This window comes from Cricetulus griseus, chromosome 5, assembly GCF_003668045.3.
Source record: "Cricetulus griseus strain 17A/GY chromosome 5, alternate assembly CriGri-PICRH-1.0, whole genome shotgun sequence".
NCBI lineage: Eukaryota > Metazoa > Chordata > Mammalia > Rodentia > Cricetidae > Cricetulus > Cricetulus griseus.
Window position 1 is genome coordinate 55,817,595 of NC_048598.1, and position 24,383 is coordinate 55,841,977.

The window sequence follows — 24,383 nt, forward strand, 5'->3', positions numbered from 1 at the left end:
TTTTGCAATAGGCAAAGAAAACCATGCTGGACAAGGGATCATAATCAGTGGGAGTCCAGGCTCTTGCTCTCAGCTCTGTGCCAGGACAATGCAAACAGCTCCTGCTATGCAAATACCACCTCAGAGAAGTCCTGGGATCCTTAACCCCATGACAGCCAAGTCCAGATACAAAGGGCTTTGTTGGAATACTCAGTACCTTATACTTTATCAATACCTTATACTTTATGGTCAAAAGAGGGTTGAGAAGCTACAGTTAGATCCTGCTTTCTCATCCCCTAAGCTAGCCAGCAGGGGGAGGAAGGGTGAGTGAGAGAAAGGCCCTCAGCCTGTGATGTCAACCTCAGGCCTTGAGGTGGAAGACAGTAGTGGCCTGTGTGTGCACCTGACCCAAACCAAGGTGTTTGAAATTCTGTCCTTGTGCCAGCACCACTCACATGGGATTGAGGTAGAAGTCCCTAGGACCCGAGTCAGCTGGATTGGATTCTAGCATAATTTTTCATTGTTTTTCAGGATTCTTTCCTGCTTGATTCTTCACCAAGTAATCTTGGCCAAATGCCTTTCTGTCTCTATATATTTCTCGCATGTGAGGTAGGATTGTTGGATGTCTGAAGTCCTGTGTTAGGTGGTGATGACTTAGATTGCCCGTGTCAATGGTCACATGGGGCAGGGGCATATAGAGGATGCAGAGCAAGCTGAGAGGAGCTTCCCAGAGAACTCCATATAAGGTCAAATCGTTCAGCAACTCAGAGCCTGGGATCAGTGTTGGCTTCTATGAGCTGGAAGCATCTCTCTGACTGTCTTAGCTAGGGTTACTATTGCTGTGATGAAACACCATGACCAAAGCAACTTGGGGATGAAAGGACTTATTTGCTTACACTTACACATCACAGTTCACCAAAGGAAGTGAAGACAGGAACTCAAGCAGGCAGGAACCGGGAGGCAGGAGCTTCTGCAGAGGTCATGAAAGAGTGCTGCTTACTGGCTTGCTCCCTCTGGCTTTGTTATAGCACCTGGCCCCACCCACAATGGGCTGGGCTCTCCCACATCAGTCATTAATTAAGAAAATTTCCTACAGCCTTGCCTGTAGCCCCATCTTATGGAGGCATTTTCTTAATTGAGATTTCCTCATCTCAGATGACTTTAGCTTGTGTCAAGTTGACATAAAACTAGCCAATATATTTACCCACACTCTATTGCCATAGCCCTGCGGCTTTTTTCTCCCAATGGCCCTAGAGGAACATGGGGCCCATTTCTTTGCAAACTCCTCAACCAAGGTTGTTGCATGAACAAACTCTTTGTGAATCCTGTTGGCAGTAGATGGAAGGCACTGGCTTTACACACTAAAGTATGTGGGGGCTTCTTTTTTTTATAACATTCTCCCTTTTTCCCTCTCTGTCTCTCTGTCTTTCTCTGTGTCTCTGTGCTTGTGTCTGTTTGTCTCTGTCTCTGTCTGTGGGGGGGGGAGGCGGCCAAAGGACAACTTCAGTTATCATTCCTTAGGTATCAAGCCCCAGGGATCTGCTTGTCTCCATCCTCCTGGTTGCTGTCATGCCCAGCTTTTTTTTTTTTTTTTTTTTTTTTTTAAATTGTGGGTTCTGGGGATCGAACTCAGGCTCTCACACTTGAGAAGCAAGCACTTCACCGACAAGGCTACATCTCTAGCCCCATTTGTCATGTGTCTTCTCTCTATGTGACCATGCAACTGTCTCTCCTTCTGCTCCAAACTCAAAAGAATCCACCGGAAGCAGGTTGTAACATGAAGTGTTTATTCTGTGTTTCCTCAAAGCAGGGAAGGGTGATTGCAGACAAGGGGACAAGCACTCATCGGGAGCTGTGTCCAGTGTCCCTGTGTGGGGGCCAAGCCCAAACAAAATGGCCCTCAGGAGCGACAGCTTTGTCTTGGCCTGAAACTAGGGTCACTGGGTGACAGAGGGCCTTAGCGGGCCAAAGCAAACCCAATGCGATTGTTGTGCCGATCAAACTCTGTGTAGAACTTGCGGATGAAGCTGGCACCCAGGACCCAGACTGGCCCAGTGGGTGGTGGGATGTCTAGGCCATGGAGAGCCAACGTGCATTGGTCATCATTCCTGTAGGGATTCTGGCAAGAAGCAGGAGGCTTTCTCAATACCCATGACACAACCCCTTCTCACCACCTGATCCTGGCAACTGTCCTCAGTGTATGCCCCACCTCTCCTACATTCTTCCAGAGCCGACTCAGCCCAGCCTAAATTGCAGCCTTCCTGGGGCAGGCAGGCAGGCAGGCAGGCAGGCAGGCAGGCACTGTGGTAGTTAGAGGCAAACAGTGTGTCTATCCTGTATTCAAAGGCTTACTTAGCTTCTGACCCAGACCAAATCACTGAACTTCTCTAGGCCCCTGAGAATGCAAAGGACAGAGGACTAAAAGGAGGGCCACTCAGAAATGGAGAGAAGACCATCACTGACTCACAGCATGCATGAGTTTATTGGGATTTTTGTTGGTTTGGTTTGGTTTGGTTGTTTATTTACTTATTTTGATTTTTCAAGACAGCCCTGTAACAGCTCTGGCTGTCCTCGAACTCACTCTGAAGACCAGGCTGGCCTCAAGCTCATGGAGATCCACCTGCCTCTGCCTCTCAAGTGCTAGGATTAAAGGCGTGCACTCTCACTGCCCATCTGAATCTGGGTAGTTTTGAAAACTTTATTTCCCAGGTGCCTGTCTTAGAAGGTTTGGCCTGAGAGGTGAGGCATGCAGCCTGGGTCCTGGGATTGTTAAAAATTCTCCAGATGACACGAGCCGTATTCATGGATCACTGGCCTAGTTGGTGATTTGTACAGCACAACTTCTCCCATTTCAATGGCCCTTGCCCACCCTTCTCACTGAGCCTCACCTGTAGCACGTAGTCTGCACTGGTGAGTGTATAGGCTCTGCCTCCCAGGTGGAAGGAGATGTCGGGGAGGCTGGGTACCTGGCTACAGTCCACAACATACTGAGGAAATGAAGGAAGCTATTTTCAGGGTGGAAATCTCTGAGAAGTCCAGAGCCCTATGCCAGAGAGTCCTGGACACAGTCTCTGCTCACCCTCCACGGGAGACATGCCACATATTCAGGGAGTGTGAGGGGTGAAGAGGAAATAACTTGAAATGGCTTTGTTTGGGACTCAGTGGTGTCTGGATGGGTTGGAGACTGGAGCCAGGTGGTTATCCCCTCCCACCCTCCAAGCCGTTCTCTCCACCTGTTTCTTACATCATCTGTGCTCCTCTCCTTGGCTCCAAGGGTTTGCATGATCAACTTCAGGGAGCTCGTAGGACCCGATATATAGGATGCACCAGTGTCCACAACTACCACGCAGCCCTCCTCACACAGCAAGGTGGCAGACCCCACAGATACCCTGCGGAGACTACAGTTAGATGGGTAAACAGACAGACAAGAAGGCAGACAGGCAGAAGCCGCCAGGCACTCCCCCCCCAGCCTGTGTGTCTTTCCCAACTTAGGGTAGTGATAGGAAGCCATAGGAATGGTCTGGTGGTGCACGGGAGGAGAGCCGAGGCCCTGAGAGAAGGTACTGACTGTTCTTGTCATCAACGCATGATCTAGAGACTCCACCTCCTCTCCCTGGGCCCTCTCCTCCCCATCCTCAAATCCCCATCCCATGCCCCTATCCTGGACAGAGCTGGCAGAGAGCAGAAGATGTCTGTGCCTTATGGGGTGGCTGCCCCACCCGCCACCCCACCCCACCCCAGTGGCAACATCAGTTTGGAGGGTTGGGAAGGTGGTGATTGCTCACCCCTTCATTGCGATCTCCCAGGAGCCAGTCCTGCTGACGCTCACATAGTGAAAATTGCCTTGGTAATGCTGGGGGTCACTGCCCCCCAACACCACTTCTCCCCCCAGCAGGTGGGAGTCCCTAAAGGAAAGTTTAGCAGAAGTTAGAGACATACAACCTTTGAAACCTGAGGCTTCAGGGATGAGGGAAAGTTGAGAGGTGCAGGGTCAGGTAGAGGGAGGGTTTAGTGGGTAGATGGCAAGGCTGTAAGCTCTCATTACGAGCCATGGAGAATCGACACCTGCTCTCCCTTGCTGGCCCCTCCTCAAATGCAACAGAAGTATTTCTCGGGCTGTCTAGATGCCTCCAGAAAATCATTAGGTTGAAGGACACAGGGTAGATGCAAGTAAGTCCTAAATGTACGTGCCTTCCTCACGTGGGTGCAACAGGTGTGTGGGGCAGACTCCAGACTCCAGTGTAGGGAGAAGTCAAGCATCTAATGGGACTAGGCCTGACTGATGTGTGGGAGCCTGTGGGGGTGGTGGGTATGGTTCTGGGGCAAGGGTCCTGGGAGTGCTGCAGTTCAGGGCCCCAAAGGGCTCCTGCCTACTTCAGATTTCTGTTGAGGCCAAGAGGGACACAGAGAGAAGGCCTTCTTTGTGAACAAGGTTCAGCAACCCGGTTTTTGGTTAATTTTCACCCTTCAGGCAACTGAGTCACCAAATGGTGAAACCACTCAGAGCTCAATGGACTCATGGTGGCTGGAGCCAGGCTCTCGCTCCCAGCCAAATCCGATTGCCCTTGCCTTCCTCTCCATGCCCAGGGTGCTACCTCAGCCCAGGGCTGCCTGGGGCTGCTTCCCAAGGTACTTACAAGTATGTGAAGGAGTTTCTCAGAATCCATGACATACGCATACGTATGTGCACATGTGTACAAGGGGTAGATGTGCACATGTTCTGTGCAAGAATCAGTTACTTATATGAATGTTACTTCTTCCTAGCCCAAGAGGGCCCCTGCTTACAGGCCTGCTTGCTGCCTGTTGCTGAGCCCCATGTATTTTAAGTCTTCCCATCAGCTCTTTTCCACCCACAGCATCCCTCAAGCATCCTCTAGCATTTAGAACACCCACCTCCCATTCTCTGCTTTCCTCTGGATCTCACCCCACACCCTGTGCCACACCCCCTTCCCTGTTGAATTTCCCAAGGCAGCCTACATTTTATGACCTACATTTCCTGACACCCACTTCCACTCTTAACCACTCTTTGAAACATACTTCCCAGGACCACTGACTGCAGGAGCTTCTGACTGGTGGTAATTCACTCGAAACCTCCCTTTGTAAAGAAGTCTTCCTGTTTCCTCTGAGATTGCGCTAGATTCCACCCCTCCCTTCCACTTTCATCGCCGCCCTCTCCCCCCCCCCCGTCTCTGTTCTTACCCATAATGATTTTACCTCCAGCTCAAACCATCTTTCTGAACCCAGAAATTGGCAGCAGATCCCAGCCATGCCGGGACCCTGACCACAGCTTCCCCAAGGCTGAACTGCACAGAATCCTGGCCTAGAATCGAGAAGCATCTGCGGCTTTCAGTACCAGGTGCCTGGTGTGCCCAGGGCATTCATAGTGCCGCATTTCTCCTCTCCCCTATTGGACAGTAAGCTCTAGGAGGATGGAGGGGAGGGATTGTCTTGTTCACTGTTCACCTCTGGAGCCTCCCATGGCACATGGCACAGAGTACTGACTGGATCAATGAGAGAACAAATAAACAAAGGTACCAACAAAGGCGTGAAGCTGGCTGTGCCTGTGTGGCTGGTCCCTAAGGACTGAATGTTTTATTTCCATTCATTTTAATTGGCTAGTGTGTGGTTCTAGATATGGATTGAGGACCACCTCATCAGGAGCATGTAAATCCTGGCCTGGACTCTTACCATTCCTCCAGTTCTCCTCCCTTCCTCCCTGCCTTGGCCTTGGGATCAAAGGCCCACCTGCTGTAGTAGACAGAGAAGACTTCCTCCTTCAGCACCCGCTGGGACAGAATGTGGTCAAAGACAGGGGTCACCCCACCTACGGCCTGAGCAGGGAAGCCCATGCCCAGAACCCCATCAAACTTGGCCAGCATGAAGGGTATCAGGGGCAGCTCAGTGACCTCTCCAAATGTCTGTGTCACAATGATTCCACCCACCTGTGAGAAAAGAACCAGAGGAGATGGAAGTCACTTCTCAACCCTGGCTGGGGTTTGCTCTGGCTACCACACCAGGGCTCCCAGAGATACACAGGTTCTATACAGCAGTTAGGATAAGACTACGCCAGAAAGCCTGCACATACCCTTTCAACACATCTATGCTTGGAGCCAGAGAGATGGGATTGACTAGTGCTATAAAGGCTGAGAAAGAGGTCCCACCAGGCAGGTGATCTGCAACCCTCCCAGAGGCCAGTTTTTTTGTTTTTGTTTTTGTTTTTGTTTTTGCTAACCCCACCAGCTGGGGCTCAGGATTTCTCTATCATAACCAGGGCTTCCCCCACCCCCCAATTTCACAGGCTTGATGAGATGGAAGGGCTCACACTGATTCCCCCTGAGGCTCAACATGTGTCTTTTCCTACCCCTGGCACAGCGAGGCCAAGTGACTCTACAACAGGAAAGGCTTACACACTGGCCAAAAGAAAGCAAATCTTGCCCAGGCACAAAACCCTGGTCCCAAATCTCAAGGATACTCCAAGCCCGGTCTGAATTCATAAATTCAAGCTCGTCACAAGGTTGGAAACTGTGGAGTCTAGGCTTGCCCATACACAAGGTAGATGCAAAGCCTTGTCAAGCAGTGTCAGCCTATTTGCTCCACTGAAACTTTGGTCTTCATAGCTTCAGCTAGAAACTGCCAAGGAGGTGGTCCCTCAACTCCCCAGGCTCTAAGGTGGGGTGGGGTATACCTGCCCTGCTCCATGGGTGTAAGTAGGGCTGGTCCTACTTACAGTCACTATGTCCTGGCTGAGGAAACCTTTGACCTTCCCTGATCCATAGTGGATGGTGAATTCGGTCCCATTCTCCATGTAGCTGGAGGATTCCGAGGAGTCATAGAGGCTGTGAATCTCTAGCAGAGGGACACACACAGGCTCAGATCAGCATAAGAGTTATTGACTGAGGCAGGAGGCTCAGAAGTGGGGCAAGTAGTGGGCCTGGCTAGTATGTCTGAAGACTTAGCTCAGGTGTATTCATGGGCGTGTGTCTGTGTGTGTGTGTGTGTGTGTGTGTGTGTGTTCCTGAGTCTCCAGCTTGGAAAAAATGTATACCAGTCAAGACTGGTTTTTCTTTTATGTGCTTATGCTTCTGAGGCATTCGTTTCAAACAAAGAATTCTATAGCCATTGCTAACATGATATAGTAGTACCAGAGATTCTGGGTACGGAGTAAGGGTTAGTGTGGGGGCATTGACTAAAGCTATCATTGGAATAGCCTCAGGGCTTGGAGTGGGTTTGCAACATTGTTCCTGACTGAATCCTAGGGACCATGGGAAATGGCCTTCCAGGTGACCAGGTACTTTCCTTAGTTGGCTTACTCACCTTGGTGGCCAATTCAGGAAGATGAGAGCCATTGCCTCTCTTTTCCTAGGATCAGTGGCATGGGGCTGAGGGAGAGCAGTTCATTGGAGGATGGGAAATTGAGCTAGGTACAGCAGGAAGGGCTTGGTGAGAGGCACACACTGACTCTTACCACACGCAGAGTAGAGAGGGCTGCACTTGGTGGAGGGTACCCAGAGGTTGGCTGAACCTGTGTCAAAGATGACTTTGAAGGTCTGGGGTGGTGTGCCAATGCCAATCTCGCCATAGTACTGGGTCTGCAGGAGTAGAAGGAAAGTGAGGACCAAGGCACATGAGCCTTGGGTTTGGGGCCATGCCTGGTCCCCCTCTTTCTTGTCTCTTGTCCCCCTCTTTCTTGGCTCTTGGCTTTCCATTTTGCTGAAGCGAGGGGAGTCTGCATTATCCTCTCTTGTCCTGGAACATAGGAGACGCACTGAGGCGTGAAAGCCTAATAGAAGCAATTAAAATAGCTGGGCATGAAAGCACCCTGGAGGCAGAGGCTTGTAGAGCTCTGTGAGTTCAAGGTCAGTCTAGTCTACATAGTGAGTTCCAGGCCTGCCAGGGTTGCATAGTGAGACCATGTCTCAAAAACAAAAAACAAAACAAGCCAACAACAACAGCAAAACCCCAGACTTCTCAGCTGCAAAAAGGAGTTCTATAGACTATGCAGGTGCTCTTTGGCTCTCAGCCAAGCATGGTGTGGGAAGAGTGGTGCCTGCTCGTCCCAGAGAAAAGGAAATAGCAGCAGAGCTAGGCACTCACGTCCAAGTAGTTGGTGAGGATCACGGGGGAGGTGCCATTGCCAAAGGAGAACCTCTTGGTGAATTTGCCCCATTCGGCACTGAGTTTGGTCATGTCCACTCCGCGCTCTTTCAGGATTTCTCGGACAGAGGGCATTTTCTTGAGCAAGATCCTGCTCCGGGGTAGAGGCAGAAAAACAGAAGAGTCGTGTAGACCCCCAACATGGACAGAGCCCAGACTCCTTGCTTTTGGTGTGTCTATCACTAACCCCTCCCCCATGCTCCTAAGAATCTCTTCTTGTGCCCTGCGGTTTCTCAGGAGAATGTACAAGCCTCTTGAGTCACTTATTCTGGTACTAAATAATTCTCAAATTCCTCCTGTTGTCTCATTTTAATTAGATAAGGCAATTTGTCCGTCTGTCCATCCATCATCATCATCATCATCATCATCATCATCATCATCATGAGTTGAACAGCACTGTGTCTCACTGTTCTGGATTGGGACATAAAGGTCATTACTGCCTCTTGACCTCTCTTTGATGGGGAGACAGTGCCATCTGGGACCTATAGGTGGCAGCAGACGCCCACACCAGGCTGCAGGGACTTGGGGACCCCTGGGGTATCACTAAACCAGGTGGTGTGTGCCCACTGAACCCAGCCAGATTCAGATAGGCCAGTGTCTATAGATTGCCTGTGTGCCTCACCTGGGGAATGATGTGTCTTGGGCCTGAATCCCTGGCCCTTCGTCTCATTATCAGTCATCCTTCAATCACATTTGACTGGCAGAATTAAAGAAGTGTATAAACAGTGACCCACTGAGCTGCTCCTGGCACGTGCCCTCATACAAACCACACAACAGCTAGCTCTCTGTTTTCCAGTTGAGACACTGAAGGCTCACAGGGATGAAGATGACTCAGAAATGCCAAACAGAGTCCATGCTGTCTGGCTGTCTTTCCTACGCAGAGCTGCCAGGCCCAGACAGTCATGAAAATTGTTTTGCAGTCAGAAGAAGGTACCTCAAACCCTGGGCCAGAGAACTCGGGAACAAGCTCACCTCAGTGGCAGTATGCTTTCCCAGACACAGAGCCCCTGTTTCTTCTCCAGTATGAGTCCCAACCTTCCTTCCTGGCACTCTGTGCCCTCACCCCCCTGCTTTGCCCATACTTCACACCTAACTGTGTAATCTCTAGCAGAAATGACTTATCGTACTACTCCCATTTACTCTTCACAAGTATTTTCCCACTTACTGTATTTGATCCCAGCCGTCCCAAAAGATAGGAGCTTTTGTTATCCCTATTCTACATAGGAGGAAAGGAAAAAGTATCCAAAGGTCTGTTCCCCACCATGTCCTGAAAAGGCCCATGCCTCACTGCACTTTGTGGCCCTTCCTCTTTGAGAAAACCCCTCTGCAGTGTGGGTTTTCTGCACGCCTTTAATTCCAGTGCTCAGGAGGCAGAGGAAGGCAGATCTCTGTGAGTTCGAGGCTAGCCTGGTCTACAGAGTGAGTTCCAGGACAGCCAGGACTGCACAGTGAAACCTTGTCTCAAAAACAACAACAAAAAGAAACCTCACTCCCACAGGCCTGGAAATGCACTGATGAATGTTTCATCTTCCTGCTTGGGGCTGCCAGGAGCCTTTCCTTGACCATACTCATGATAATCCATGCTGTCGTCATGGCTTCTTACACCATGCCCGGCATGACCCTCACAGCTTTAGGCAAATTATCTCATCAAATCTTCAAAGCAGCCCCAGGGAGCAGGCTCTGTTATGATCCTGTTTAAAATGGTGCAGTAAGACTTGGTGAAGTTAGCTTGCTGCTGGATCTGGCTTTGTCTGCTGCTAGTGAAGCAGAAAACTTAACCTGGAAAAATCTAGAGAACCTGCCTCCGACTTCTTCACCATTCTCCTTGCCAGGAGGGTTAACCTTCCCCGTGCTCTGTGCAGTCATTGCAGTGTGTACTTAGGGATCAGGAATGTGTGGCCCTCTGGATGAGAAGACAGCCCTTCAAAGACAACCCTTCCTAATTAGTTATGACTGTGTGGCACTGAGCAAGTCACTCAAATTCTCAGAGCAGGACTACACATCCATGACTGATTGGCCATAAGAACTGGGTGATCCCTTGAGCTGGGTGGCAGTGGCGCACGCCTTTAGTCCCAGCATTTAAGAGACAAGAGGATCTCTGTGAGTTCAAGGCCAGCCTGATCTACAGCGAGAGTTCCAGGACAGGCTCCAAAGCTACAGAGAAACCCTGTCTTGAAAAACAAAACAAACAAACAAACAAAAGAACTGCATGGCCCACATATCTGAAAGCTGAGAGCATTAGTAAAGATGCCAGTCCTCACACCCTACCATCCCTTCTCTGCCCAAGTTACCGTCCAAAGGCAGCTGTGTCTGTCGGGAGACTGAAGGCACAAGAGCTCCAGAGTATCAACAGGAGTCCCCAGAGAGGCATCCTCCTCCCGTCCATTGGTTCAGCCAAGGCTTTCTAAGGTCTATGTAGCCCCAGAGCCCCTGACCCTTCTTTTATACACACAGGGCTGTACTATAATTTATTACCTCCAGGGCCCATGGCAGGGCAGCCCTCATAAATCCTACCCCATGAGATCAAGCTAGGTGGGTGAGGGATAAGCAGGTCCTGGATGCAGAGCAGAGTGGCTGGGGTGGAGGGGTAGTGTTGGTGTGGGAAGTATGGCCGAGCCCAGTGTCATTAGAGTCCCTTCTTGGTCTGGCCCTGCCACCTCTAGCTTAGACAGAGGCTGATGAGGAGCTGTACTGCTCAGGCATGAGGTCAGGGTACAGACGGCATAGAACCTGGGCTTCTAAGTCCCAACCCAGACATTACCACTTATGCTCTTAAGGCTGCGTCCTCTGGATTAACCTTTGCGTTACCCCTGGCTGGCTCCTCCTAGGTTTTATCCCAGTCTTCCATCTTGATCATGGTGATTCCTTTTGACTGCTGCTTGGTGGGGAAAGTAACATCTCACTTAACCTTTGGCATCAGGGAGTGACATGGGGTGTTCCCTCCAGGGGTTGATGATGGTGGAGGGTAGGTAGTTGCCCGACTGAGGAAGTGCTTCAAGGGCAGCTGGTTTCCAGCTCACCCCCTTCTACTGGCCCTTCGCTCCCTTACACCTGTCTCTCTGCCTGCTGCATTCCTCCCAGTAGCCTCACAACAGCCTGGCAGAGCTACCTAAACTCAGCTGGCCCCTAGGTCCCCCAGGCTGGCAGTACTTATGCCCCCTAAGGTGCCCTCTCTGCCCTTCTCTCTGCTTATTTCTCAGGGACCACTTCATATTGCCATCAATTCCATGAGTTAGACCCTGACTAGCATGGGCCATCTTCTGCTGTGGCCTCTCACCGGTCCTCCTCCATGGTGTGACCTCCATCCCTTTGCGGCCAAGTTATGCGTGTGCCCCTGCCTCTTGGCCACATGTGGAGCTGGCTGCTTATCAAATGAGAGAACCAGTGACAGGCAATGAGCAGGGAAGAACCCAAGGTTCTATCAAGAACTTGCTGTGTGCATTGAGCCATTGAGATTAGATGCCCCTCTTCCTTTCTCTGGGTCCCCATGAAGCATCTGGGTGGACCCCAAGGCAGGCCTGCCTCAGATGCACCAGAATTTTAAGTACGAGTCATGAGTGCTGTTCTGCCAGCTGTGCACTGCAAAGATGGTGAGAGGAGCTGGTGGTCTCTTTGCTAGCTGTACATTAAGGGATGTGTTTTCATCTCAGAGACAGTACCCTCTCAAATGTGAGGCCCTTGTGAATTTTCAGATGTCTGGGGACAGGGAAGGACTTTTGAGAACTTTTCCCCCAAAGGAGAAGATGCCATGATAGATGAAATAAGCATTGATTCTATTCTGACACATGAGTATACAATAGCCAATCCCCAGAACTAAAATAATAAATGAATGAAAACAGTAAATAGACATACAGTTGGCTGATGAGTAGTATGTGGCAAGGACTCCCAGAGAGCTCCCTCAAGGAAATCACACTTGAGCTGTGACCTGATGGCTGCACAGGTATGAATAGTCAAAGAGGGAAAGAAAACAAGACGCAATAAAAGCACGTGCAAAGGCCCTGTAGAAAGAGGAAATGTGAAGAACGGCCCAGAAAAAAAAGCCAGCGTTTTATAGGACAGAAAGATAGAGTGGAAGGAGATGCCCCGCTTCTGGGGGACAGAGGTGGATGCCTCTTACCAAATGCCTACGTGTAGCAGGCACTACTGTAGGTGCTTGATAAACTTAATGCCACCGTACCTCATGTGTGAGATAGTTCCATTAATAGATAGTTGAGGTAACTTGCCCAAAATCATAGTGACAGTGTGTGTCAGTCAACTATAAATTGGGCCCAGAACCCATTACAGAGCTGAGTAGAGTTCCAAACAATCTGGGTTCACCAAATCCAGGTTAAGCAGATGGAGGTTTATCTACAAAACAAATAAGGAGCCTCTGATGGTTAGGAAAGGAATGATGCAATCAACACATTTTGCAAAGGTGTTGGCTTTATGGACTAGCAAGGACTTGGGGTGGGTCCAGGATGGCATGACCCATGCCGGTGAGAAGGCCATGTTACTGGAGTGTGCCTGTGATGGCATGGGTGGGCTTGGAGGATTAGGAGGAATTTAGGCATCCAAATCTGCAAGGCCCAGCAGTACATGGGTGTAGAGACTGAAGGAGTGACGGATGGGATCTGGGCGATTGTGTTATGGGAAGAGAAGTTGAGGGAGACCCGGGGTTTGAGGGTCTCTTGGGTGTGGGCTTCTTTTAAGAAATTCTAGAGGTAGGGCTGTAGAGATGGGCTCAGAGGTTAAGAGCACAGGGTGCTTTTCCAGAGGCCCTGAGTTCAATTCCCAGCACCCACATGGTGGCTCACAACCCTCTATAATGAGATCCGGTGCCTTCTTCTGGTGTGCAGGCAAACATGCAGACAGAACACTGTCTACATAATAAATAAATAAATAAATCTTAGAGAAAGGAAGAAACCCCAGAGGTTATGGCAAATGACCTGGGGGAAAGGCTTATGCATCATTTGCCACAGACGTGAATGAAATGAGCTTAGAAGACAGGAAGCAAGACCAGAACTCCAGCTCCAATAGAACAGCATGGAGGAGCATTCTGCAGAAGAGACCACAATAGAGTGACCAGGTAGGTAATTAGTCTTGGTTTTTTCTTTTTGGTTTTTTGAGACAGGTTTTCTTTGTATAGCACTGGTGTCCTGAAAATCACTCTGTAGACCAGGCTGACCTCGAACTCAGAGATCCACCTACCTCAGTCTCCCCAGTGCTGGAATTAAAGGGGAGTGCCACCACACTATACAGTGACTTCAACAGTAACTCAAAATGACCAAGATAAGAAGGAGAGGGAGGCAATCCAGTAAAGCCACTGCTCTTCTCCGCTCCCCTCCTGATGAAAGAAAGAGGCAGGGCTACTAATGACCCCACACCTGGGTGGAGTCTGGGAGTGGGTGGCCTCTCCTCAAGAGCAGAAGGAAGGCAGGTGGGTGTGTGGGTTGGTGTGTTTGGTATTGGGACTGACTAATTGATTGACTTTCTTGCTCCAGACGCTGTACTCTTCTCCAGCCCGAGGTTCGAGGAAACATTGAAGGTCATGAAATGATTATTGGAGTGTAGAAGCCAAGCTTGGAAATCAGAGGATTGCAGAGGCTGGTGTTTGATGACTGCAGCGCAGGACTTCACAGGAAGCAGGCTTGCCCAGGTCCTACTCCCCTAGTGCCTAGAGCACACTGTCCTGTGAACACAATTGCTGTTAGCATCTTCACTGAGCAGCTGTGGCTACTTGCTAGCAACCATCAAGATTGAGCCTGTTGACGTTCCTTCCCAGAAAGGGGGGTGGGTGGGGTGAGGTCATTAGACGCTCACCTGAGATTCCAGCTGCTCCTTCCTAGACTTCCCTTCCAGATGTAGGTGATTCAGCTGAGCTGCAGTAGTTGTGTGGTCTGTGGAGGAGCTGGGGTACAGAGACTGTGGGAAGGTTACCTGAAGGGGGCGCTCTGCCTATGCAGCTCTGGGGAAGTCATCATCTGTGCTGGGGTGAGGCCTTTTGATGATGGAGCTGCTTTGGGATTGATCACTTGTTGGTTCACCAGACTGGACTTCAATGGAGTCATACTTTGGCCCGTTGGTAGCTTATCTGGAGTGAGTAGCTGTTCATATCTCCTCAGGAAAAGATCATGCAACAGTTAACCCAGTTGCTTCGACACAGACACAGGAACTATGTGCCTGGTTTTACACTAGGGTTGGGCCAGTGATGAGGAACAAAGGAATGTATGGTCTTAGCAATAATAATAATAGTAATACAAAAAAGGACAAGTTTGAGGCTGAATCTCACTATATAGCCCAGTCAGTCTGGCCTCAAAGTCATGATCATTCTGTCTTAGTTTCTCAAGTACTAGGATTACAGGTATATGCGCCCACAACCAACACAAAGCATTATTGATTGGGGAACTGTGGGTCTAGGAAGGAAGTTAAGATAGGACAGGCTGAGTCAAACAAGACCATAAAAAGAGAAGAGTGAGCAGAGGTGGTGACAACAGCTCAGTCCCAGGCTGGGGTGGCCAGACGGAAGAATACGGGGCATTTGCTGGACTGAGGGTGGAGTGGTGTCATATGGTAAGTGCAGCCTTGGATGTGGGTAATGGCTGAGGTAGAACAGAGCTGAGGCTGTTAGGAATGGGATGCCCAAGAAGCTAGAGAATTCTACACCAAATGACCAACACACATTTAAAGGTGTAGTTTAAGATAGCCGTGAACTTGTGATTCTCTTGCCTCTGCTGTGTCAGCATTTCCTACTGGCATGTGCTATCATAGTCAGTCACCCAGGGAATTAGGAGGTCAGGGTACAGCCAGGTCACCATCTGCGTGGTTAGTGATGTCATTGGGGAGGATTACAGAAGGCACAGGGTGGAGGAAGTCTGCAAGTTGGGAGCCAAAGTCTGTAATAAATGACAGGGAAGGACCTACAAGTTCAGTAGTAACACAGTAAGTGAGTGGAGAGGGTCCAAGGAGAGAAGCAGGGCTAGAAGACCAAGGTCATATCCTGGTGTCTACGTCATCCTGGGAGGCAAATGGACCAGTGCCTCCAGGGACCCAAGAGGAACCAAGACCTAGAAGGACAAGCACTGTATCCTAATTCACAGACAATGGTTGCAGCCACCTAGATGGTGGGGCCCTGCCCCCAAATCTCACTCTCCACACCCCTGAGGCCCTGCTGAGATAGAGTTCCTCATGAGTCTCAGTGGAGTAACTTAAAACTGATGATGTCTTTTTTGCATCATGGCTGATATCTGTCATGGGTGGAAAGAGGGGTTAACCCACCTACCCTTTTTCTCCCTCTGCTCTTCCCAAGCCCTAGAGGAGAGGGAGCAAGCACAAGGAGAGAATAAATGGGAAGGGGCCATGGGTACTGGTGACCAACAGAGCACAGATCCCACCAGTCAGCTTGATTGGGAAGCCCCCGCATGCTTTGACCCTTTAGCAGCTCCATGACATAGGCACAGCTTACCCTCACCATTCAGACTGGGATGCTGATGCTGCAGAGTGGAGAGAAGACAAGCTGAGGGTTCCAACTTGTTACTTCCCCTGTGGCTATGGGTATCAGGAGTCTAAAGAGATGGGTGCCTGCCTAGAGGGAGTGATGCCAAACCTACAGATCGGGGCATTGCTTCTTAGCACTTCTTTAGGCAAAGTTAGACCACAACACACTGAGGCAGGACCTTCACAAGTATGTCAAGGTAAGATGTAGACTCTTCTAAAGCAAAGGCAGGACCAAGGGTCCATGGAAGGCAACAGGTCTGGGCCTCTGTGGACCCAGCTCCCCAACACAACCTCACTCTTGGCATCTATCCTTGCCTCTTGTCAGAGTGTGTGGCACACCTCCATCTGGTGTGTGTGTGTGTGTAAGTGTGTATGTGTGTGTGCGCTGTGCCCATGTGTGGTCCCAGGGTCTGCTTGGCCCTGGGACAAACAGTACACACAAGTGTTTAAGAGACATGTGAATAGTTTCACCAGGGGAGGGGCACCAAGCAACTCCTTGCTGTGGAAGAGGATGGAGCAGCAGAGCAAGATAAGTTGCCAAGTGGGCAAGTAGCCCAACAATGACAATGCCTTTTATTTACTTTTAAATTAAAAAGATTGTTCTATGTGTGTGAGTGTTTTGCCTTCACGAACTATATGTACCACATGCTTGCAGTGCTGGAGGCCAGGAGAGAGTGTCAAATCTCTAGGAACTGAAGTTATGGAGGGCTGTGAGCCACCAGGTGGGTGCTGGGAACTGAACCTAGGTACCCTGCAAGAGTAATAAGTGCTCATAAATGCTGAGCCATCTCTCCAGCTGGACAGTGTCCTTTTTGCTCCTTCTGCCTCTACCATAACACAGCACCTGGCAGTGGAGTGCTGGACATGATCATCGTCTGGCCTGGACACTGGGCATCACCTCTAAGCAGCCTGTGGAGGCTCTGGAAGTGACATGAGCCAGGACCCTGAGAACAAGTCTGGATGACTGGAAAAACTCCCTGAGAAACTGCAAGGGAGAAGCCCCAGGGGTGACCTGAAGGCCTTGCAGAACTTTGACAAGAAAAGCTGGGCCAGATGCTCTTGCGCAGCCAGCCAATGATGACACATGACTGGGAGGCACTTGGCTTTGGTTCAACAAGGAGGAGCATGGATGCCTGTAGCCATGTTGAGTATCCTCAATGGTCACACTGAGGCTGATGCTCAGATGCTAGGAGGTTCTGCAGGTGGGAGAGGCTGAGCTGACTGAGGGCCTTCCAGCATTACAGTTGACCCTTTCTGTCCCCGCTCAGACCATTGGCCTGCCCCACCCTCTGTCATTTCCATTGCTGGGGAGGAGGTAGTTTCAGGCAGGCCCTCTTTCCCTCCTGACTACTCAGACCTTCTGGCATCTTGGATCATGGGACAGAAAATGTTCAAGATCCTTATCAGGTCATCTCCCAGGCCCTTAGTCCAGGGGTCTAATTCTTCTCATAGGACTCCCCACGATGCCATTTCTAGGACCAGGCTGTATCACATCACCTCAAGGTCAAGGTTAAGGAAACAGAGCAGAGTAGGGGCGGAGGAGAGGGTTTTCTTGGCCCACACTCTCTGCCCGTGGGGTGGAGTGGATGTGAGAACCAAGCAGGAGAAGCATAAATCTAGCTGAGCCCAGCTTTCCCAGTCTTCGGAGGCCATAGTCAATACGTCCAGGACTGGGCATGGGGCTTTGACATCCAGGGAATCTCTCTAGAGACAGCGATGTCAAAGGTTGGTCTTAATTTGGTTTCCAATCCCATCCACCTCCTCGATAATGAGGGACAGTTGTTTAGATGGGGGCTGTGGTGGCTTGGGAAGACTGGGGTGGAGGGAGAGAAGGCTGAGTGGTATCAAGAATCTTGTTTGCTGCTTTTGAAAGGGACAAGGATTCACTCCTGGCCATCAGCATGTAATATGACACTTGCCCAGGGTGTTAGTCAGTGGTGGAGGGGGGACTCAGCCAGTGTACTGTTTGGGAGCCAAACATCTCCGGGCCAGCCCTGTTTTGGTTCGTAAACAGCAAAAGGATACACAGAGGAAGGTGGAAAATAGACACGATTTCCTCCCTGTACCCTCCTCCTTGTGCCTCTGTCCCAACTGTTTGCTTTGTTTCCCATCCTTGCAGGGACCCAGCTGGCTCTTCAGAAATTTTTCAATCAGAGCTCTGATGCTGGACTCAGCAGGGGGGATGAGCAACCGGGACCTTGAGAGAGAAAGGCCCAGAATAGAGTTGAATAGCCATCCAGGCTGCCTTGTGTGGGTGGACTCTGGGATGATTAGTCAGAGCCCCAGGCAGTGTGTTGTTGTTGGCACAGAACCTTGGGGCTGGGCTGGAGGTGGAGGTCGGGGGAGAACCATGTGTCCTAATCTATTCATTGTGGGGACCTTGGTGGGTTCATGGTTTAGCCATGGGGTTGGGATCATCCTAACCTGAGAACTGGTGAAGCCGTGACTCACAGAAACTGAAGGCAAGTCTCAGAGCCCTCCGGAGCTGCAGGGTTTGGGGCAGGAGAGCAGGGAATGGTGGGGAAGCCTGGTGGAGGGTTCCTGAAACAAAGTGCATTCAGTGTAATGGAGCCTGACATTGCACCCAACACAGGTGAGCTAGAAACACAAACTCTTACCAACTTCCATTGGGGATCTTTAGTATTGAAGAAACAGGGGGAGTGGAGGGTTACACAGGAGGATATAGCAGAGAGGGCTCATCAGTGTCCACACAGAGACAAGTGGGTGGTGCAGGGTGGATCTGTATGGGGATGCCGGGGGTGTGAGCTTCACCAAGCAGGAAGCTAGCAAGGGAAAGAATAGGAAAAGTGCTCCAACTAAAAAAAAGCATTTGTGATGAAAAAGCATTCTCCAGTCCTGTCCTTACTCTCTGCCCTGATCTCCAAGGACCACAACTCCCCCACCACCCAAAACCTGGCCACTCTGCCTTGCTTGGTCATGGGGCGTGTACACTCCTGAACATTGTTACATGCATCCTGCCATTTCTCGATGTTACCTTTTGTGAATTTTAATTGCTCTCTCACAGTAGAAGAGTCTTTCTTTCATATTCTACCCTCCAGGGTTTTTTTTTTAATATTTATTCTTATTTTATGTACATTGGTGTTTTGTCTGCATGTATGTCTATATGAGGGTGTCAGATCTTAGAGTTACAGACAGCTGTTAGTTGCCTTGTGGGTGCTGGGAATTGAACCCTGGTCCTCTGGAAGAGCAGTCAGTGCTCTTAACCTCTGAGCCATTTCTCCAGCCTCCCCCTCCCTCCCCCCAGGTTTTGACAAGACAAACCTTTGTGGGATTTTTTGTTGTTGTTATTTTGCTTTTTTTTTTTTTTTTTTTTTTTTTTTTTTTAAGACAGAGTCTCTCTATGTAATTCTGGTTGTCCTGGAACTCACTCTGTAGACTAGGCTGGCCTTGAATTCACAGAGATCTGCCTGCCTCTGCCTCCTGAGTGCAGGGAATGAAGGTGTGTGCCACTGTTCTGGGTAAAATCGTGTCCCCCCCCACCCCCCCATGTGTTAACTATTATCTCTGTGGTGTATATTTTTCTTGTCCTCCACTGACATCCCTTTGGGTTTCATGACCAGATTCTGCCCATGACCAATCTGCCCAGATTCTCCAAAGCCCTTTGCAACAGGTCCCACACCTGGTTTCTGGACTGCCTAGAGTCACACAGGGCTTCTCTGGTGCTGTCCCTGTTGCTTGGGGACTTCTTCAGTTTCCATCCTTGTCTAAGGTTGGCATAGGCTCTCAGAGCTTCTTGTTAAGGGGTCAGGAGAAATAAACATTTGTAGGCCTGGACTTATTCTAGGCAGTCTAATTTCCAACTGAATTCTACCACAATCTGGATGCTCTACAGACACACACACACACACACACACACACACACACACACACAGACACATACACATAGACACATACAGAGAGACAGACAGACATACACACACACACATATACCCCAAGCCTGCAGACCATGCTTCTCTTCTGGATGCATTATAAGCACACACACAGACACACACATGTAGACACACACACAGACACACACACATAGACACACAGACACATACACAAACACATACACATAGACACATACGCATAGACAGACAGACAGACAGACACACACACACACACACACACACACACACACACCCCAAGCCTGCAGCAGACCATGCTTCTCTTCCGCAAATCTTCCTGGAGTCAGTTTTCTTTTCTTTCCTTTCTCCTTTCTCCTCCCAGAACTAAAGGATTTGTAGCTTCTACTTTTCTCAGATTTTTATATTTTGTCTCCTGGTTTCTTTTTGTTCATCTTCCCAGCATTCCTTAACTGTATGTTTCAACTCTTTTTTTTTTTTAATTTTGCTATTATGTTTAACTTCCCAAGTTTTTGATCTGCCTCATTCTATTTTTATTTCATTTTCTATATTTTATAGATGCAAATTTCTTCTCTTACCTCTTTCCCAGTAAGACATTAATTATAGAATAATTTAAAATGCTATCTCTGATATGAAAAGTTTTGTTGCACAAAAATGGAGATGTACTTAATACTGAGCTACCCACTTAACCCATGATTATGATGGTAAAATTCATGTTTTAACTATACATTTAAAATGTCCTTGACTGGGTGTGGTAGTGCACACTTTTAATTCCAGTACTCAGAAGGCAGAGGCTGGTGAACCTCTGTGAGTTAAAGGCCAGGTCAGCTAGCTAGGGCTATGTAGAGAGGCTCTCTCAAAACAGATAGATAGATAGATAGATAGATCGATAGATCGATAGATAGATATTTGAAAAAAATAAATGAAAAGGCAGAAAAATGAAAAAAAAAGAAGAAGAAAGAAAATGTCCTCTACACTTTCTGCATTGTCTATTTTCTCTGTTTGCTTTGGTCTTCTGAACACCAGGCTTTCCTGGGGCTCCCATGCCTCCTAACCTCTCTACTCACTCTGCTAAGTAGAGATTATTCTACCTGGCAGGTAGAAGATTCTGGAAACTGCACTAGCAATGCTCACAGCTGGGTGTGTCCACTGTTGGATTCTGTGCTGCCGTTCTCTGGGGCATTCTCCAATATGGAAGGTCTTTTCTCTGGACTTATCTCCTGTCCAGGATATAAACTTTGCTGCTTCCTTGGGTTCCTGGAGCAGAGGGAGAACAGGAATTCAGGTGTCACCTAAGTATCCACACAGTCCCTCTCCACAGCCACGCTCTATCCTCATAGAGAGGGCTCTCGCCTCTCTCAAGCAGTCCTCAGGAGAGGAAGCTGCCTCTTCCAGGGAGGATACCTAGCTAGCAGGAAAGGCTGGGCGTGTTGGCTGGGGGTGAGCTGGAGAGTACCACACTAAGGAAGTCTCATGGCTGGATACAGAATTTTCAGCCAGCCTCCTGTTTTTGGGCAAAGCTTCATGGGCACCTAATACTTCCCACCCAGAGACACAGTTCTGGGTACTGCGTGAGAATCAGGAGCTTTACTTGGCTTTGTGGCTGCAGCTTCCTGTGCTCTACGCCCCCACCCCATGTAGTTTCCATCCTCAAAATCTTTACATTGTTTCTCTTCTTTGTAAATGTGTGGTAATTACTTGTGTTATTATGTGTATGTTGGGGGGGGATTGGGTGCAAGCATGCACCCTTACCTGTAGAGGTCAGAGGGTCAGCCTGGGAAAGGCTGTACTCTCCTTCTACCATGCAGGTCTCAGGAATAGAACTCAAGTTGTTAGATTTGGCAGCAAGTGCCTTTGCCCACTGAGACATCTCTGTTTTTTGTTTGTTTTGTTTTAATTACATTTATTTATTGATTTCCCTTCTTAAACCTTCTCTCTGTCCTTGGGAGATGTGGTGATTAATCTTTGTTGTCAACGTGACTGGATTTAGGATCACATGGAAACGCAACCCTATGTATCTATTAGGACGTTTCCACAGTTTTAACTGGGAAGTGAAGGCTTAGTGTGAATGTACCATACATGGGTCCCAGACTGAATAAAAAGGAGGAAGTGAGCCAATGTGACAGCTGCTTCATGTCTTTGGTGTCCTGCCTTTCCCCCCTTCAAGGACTGTCTCATCTCAAACTGTGAGCCAAAACAAACCCTTGCTCCTTGAGGTTCTTCTTGTCAGCTAGTAACACTGCTCAAGCGAAGAGGCTAACACAAGGGTTTGTACCACCCTTCCTCCTCCGCTGGCTTTTGAGAGACTAAAACGTAAGGCAGGCACAAATGGCTCAAGGGGCATACGTTTTACTTCCTGTGATGGAATGTGCTAAAGGGACAGTAGCCCACTACATCAGACTGATAAAAGAAATCGCAAGAAAGCACAACCTGAGGTGATGACGGTAAGGCTACTTGTCATGTCCTACTACCATCCCACAAGAAAAGCCAGCCCTACCCTAGGCACCCCACTTTGACCCAAGCAAGGAACCATGTTGGGCTCTGCTTTCTTTGAAGAGGAAAGACGGGAAACAGAAGCAGTTGGGGAAGAGCATACTAGCTCTTTGGACTTGATGTCTTTAGTTTTCTTGTGACCATACCTGGGCCCAGGCTAGCTGCTGACAGAGAGAGGAGGCCTACAGGGCAAAAGGCAGGTGTGAGGCTCTCTTGTTCTGGGGACCAGGAACCTTATCTGTGGTGTCACTCTGGCTCCTGGGATTGCATCCTAAGACAAATGCTTGGGCAGACAGGAGTGGGGTGGAGGGTGTTGCTTCAGAGGGTGGGGGCTGGAGAAGGGACTACAGGAAGATGACCTTGACTGCAGATAGAAGGTGGGCATGTGGGGATGTGTCTTCCTCTTGACTCTATGCCTTTTCAGGGACAATATGTGGGCATATTTCACCTCCCTCTCTGAGCCTGTTTCATTTTCTATGAATGGAACTTATACTTTCCATCTCAAGTACTATTGTGAGGATGAAATGAGGTAATCCTTTGCTTGACAAACTATAGGTACTCAACATTGCTTGTGAACATACTAAGAGTGATGCTAGAGGCCAAAATCTCCCTGTTCTCTCCTACCCCTGGCCACTGTACTTTTTTCCTGAGGGATAGGAGACTACTTAAGAAGGGTGGAGCCTGGGGCACCCATCCCCACAGTGAAGGATGCCCTCGTCCTCTAGATGTCGTGCCCCCAAGGAATTTAGGTTTGAGAGCCCCTATGCCTCTCTGTCTTCAAGACTTTGAACTCTGGAGAGGGTTCTGGGAACCTTGGAGGCATGTAATATTATATCCATTCACAGTTTCCTTTTGCCTTTGCCCTTCCTTCAATTGGGAGAGCAGGTTGAAAGTTAAGATCGGAGCCTCAAGGATCTCTTGTGTCCCATAGAGATCCCAGCCTTTCTAGAGACATGAGTCCGAGAACCAGGAATCCAGAGTCTTGCAGGCATGCAGTTTTTCTCCAGTCCCACACAAACAGGCCTGCTTCCCGTAGCAGAAAACAGACCACACTGTCCCGCCCAGGAAGTGGCAATTCTCCTGTCTGCTGCAACAACAAAGGCATGGGTAGTAGGTGCCACAATTAGGTTGAGAGTGGAGTTCAGAGACCCATAGTCTTTATTAGCTACAGGCTTCACCAGAAAAAAAGGTCTGTGAGAAAAAAAAAAAAAAAACTCATGAGAATAGGTGTTCAGTTTATTCATTTCCACAAGGTACAGCAACATACCCATGCTATTGGGGTGCCCTTTCCAATACCAACAGTGTCACGCTACTGACACAACATGTTTCAACACGAAATCACAGTGGATCCTGGAGGGCAATTTCAAGGATAAAGATGGGTATGGGGGCAGGTTGCCGTGTTCCCATGACAGCCTATTGTGTTGCCATAGCAACATAGCTCTGCCTCCATCCTGTGTAGTCCTGGTTCCTGTGATGGGCAGAACTCTGTGGTGCTTCAAATCATGAGGGTAAGGAGACCCTACAATCCCCTGGAAAGTTGACTAGGAAAATCCAAGGCTGTCAGCTTAGGCTGAGGCATTTTGTGGGCAGGAGGGTAGATTTCCCGGGGTTTCCTAATGACAAGCTCTCCTTTTTTTTTCTACCCAAATTTGTCCTCCCCAGCTATCGGGCTCCCAGGAGTTGACTGAGATGGGAACCCTGCCATCTTAAAGAGGCTTGAAGGTGCAGTAGTGACGAGGGGTGAAGAACCATTAAGCTCACTGTCACAGACTTGTACTTGATGAGCCAATTATCGTGCAGGTCCTCCAAATGCTACTATGAAGACCAGAAGAAGACGCACACCCATGCTGGGATGGTCCCAAGCAAAGAGCATCCCTGTGAGAGATGGATGCTGTAGATGTCCCTTGCAACTCTATGCTCAAGGGCCAGGAGGTGGGCTCAGGTGATAGTTAATCCTCTGTCAACAGGGCAGTAATTGGCACTATCTTCCAGGTCATTCTGTCCAACTGACTGACTTGGAAATGAAGGGAAGGAACTTAATGGGTCTCTGCCCCCCTCCACTGCAGTTCAAAGTGTGCAGCAAGCTTCCACCAGCAAAGAAGGGAGGTCCCAGAACTAGGAGGGACGCTTGGGAACGTTTTAGAGAAACTTGATCTTGGGCTTGGGAGCAGTGGGCACACCTTTAATTCCAGCACTTGAGCGGTAGAGGCAGTTAGATCTCTGCAAGCCAGCCTGTCTAGCTGCTAGTGAGTTCCAGACCAGCCAGGGCTACATAGTGAAACTGTCTCAAAACAAACAAAAGACTCCATTCTAATAGATAGGTATTTTTAAAAAAGAACAAAACTTGATCTTGCTGGTGTCCAAGTGGCATTCAATTTGGGCACCTCTGCAGGTTTTTAAATTTTCAGCAATTCATTT

At 49.2% G+C, this 24,383-nt stretch overlaps 1 protein-coding gene across 1 annotated transcript; it reads right to left on the minus strand.

The window, feature by feature from the left end:
* Nucleotides 1-1,936: 1,936 nt before the first annotated feature.
* Ren (renin) lies at nt 1,937-10,519 on the minus strand. Its single transcript, XM_027418113.2, has 9 exons — nt 10,425-10,519; nt 8,074-8,224; nt 7,445-7,568; nt 6,707-6,825; nt 5,725-5,921; nt 3,765-3,884; nt 3,224-3,368; nt 2,868-2,966; nt 1,937-2,098 (listed from the first exon to the last, which is right to left on the minus strand). The coding sequence occupies exons 1-9, from the start codon at nt 10,517-10,519 to the stop codon at nt 1,937-1,939; spliced, it is 1,212 nt and encodes a 403-aa protein (XP_027273914.1).
* Nucleotides 10,520-24,383: the final 13,864 nt, after the last annotated feature.

Excerpts from the sequence above, each read along its gene's own strand:
- Ren (XM_027418113.2), bottom strand. The coding sequence starts at position 10,519 with ATGGACGGGAGGAGGATGCCTCTCTGGGGACTCCTGTTGATACTCTGG. Across the intron at positions 5,922-6,706 it reads TCAGCCAGGACATAGTGACT|GTGGGTGGAATCATTGTGAC; the intron begins GTAAGTAGGACC and ends CTTTTCTCACAG. Across the intron at positions 2,099-2,867 it reads GTGCAGACTACGTGCTACAG|AATCCCTACAGGAATGATGA; the intron begins GTGAGGCTCAGT and ends GCTTCTTGCCAG.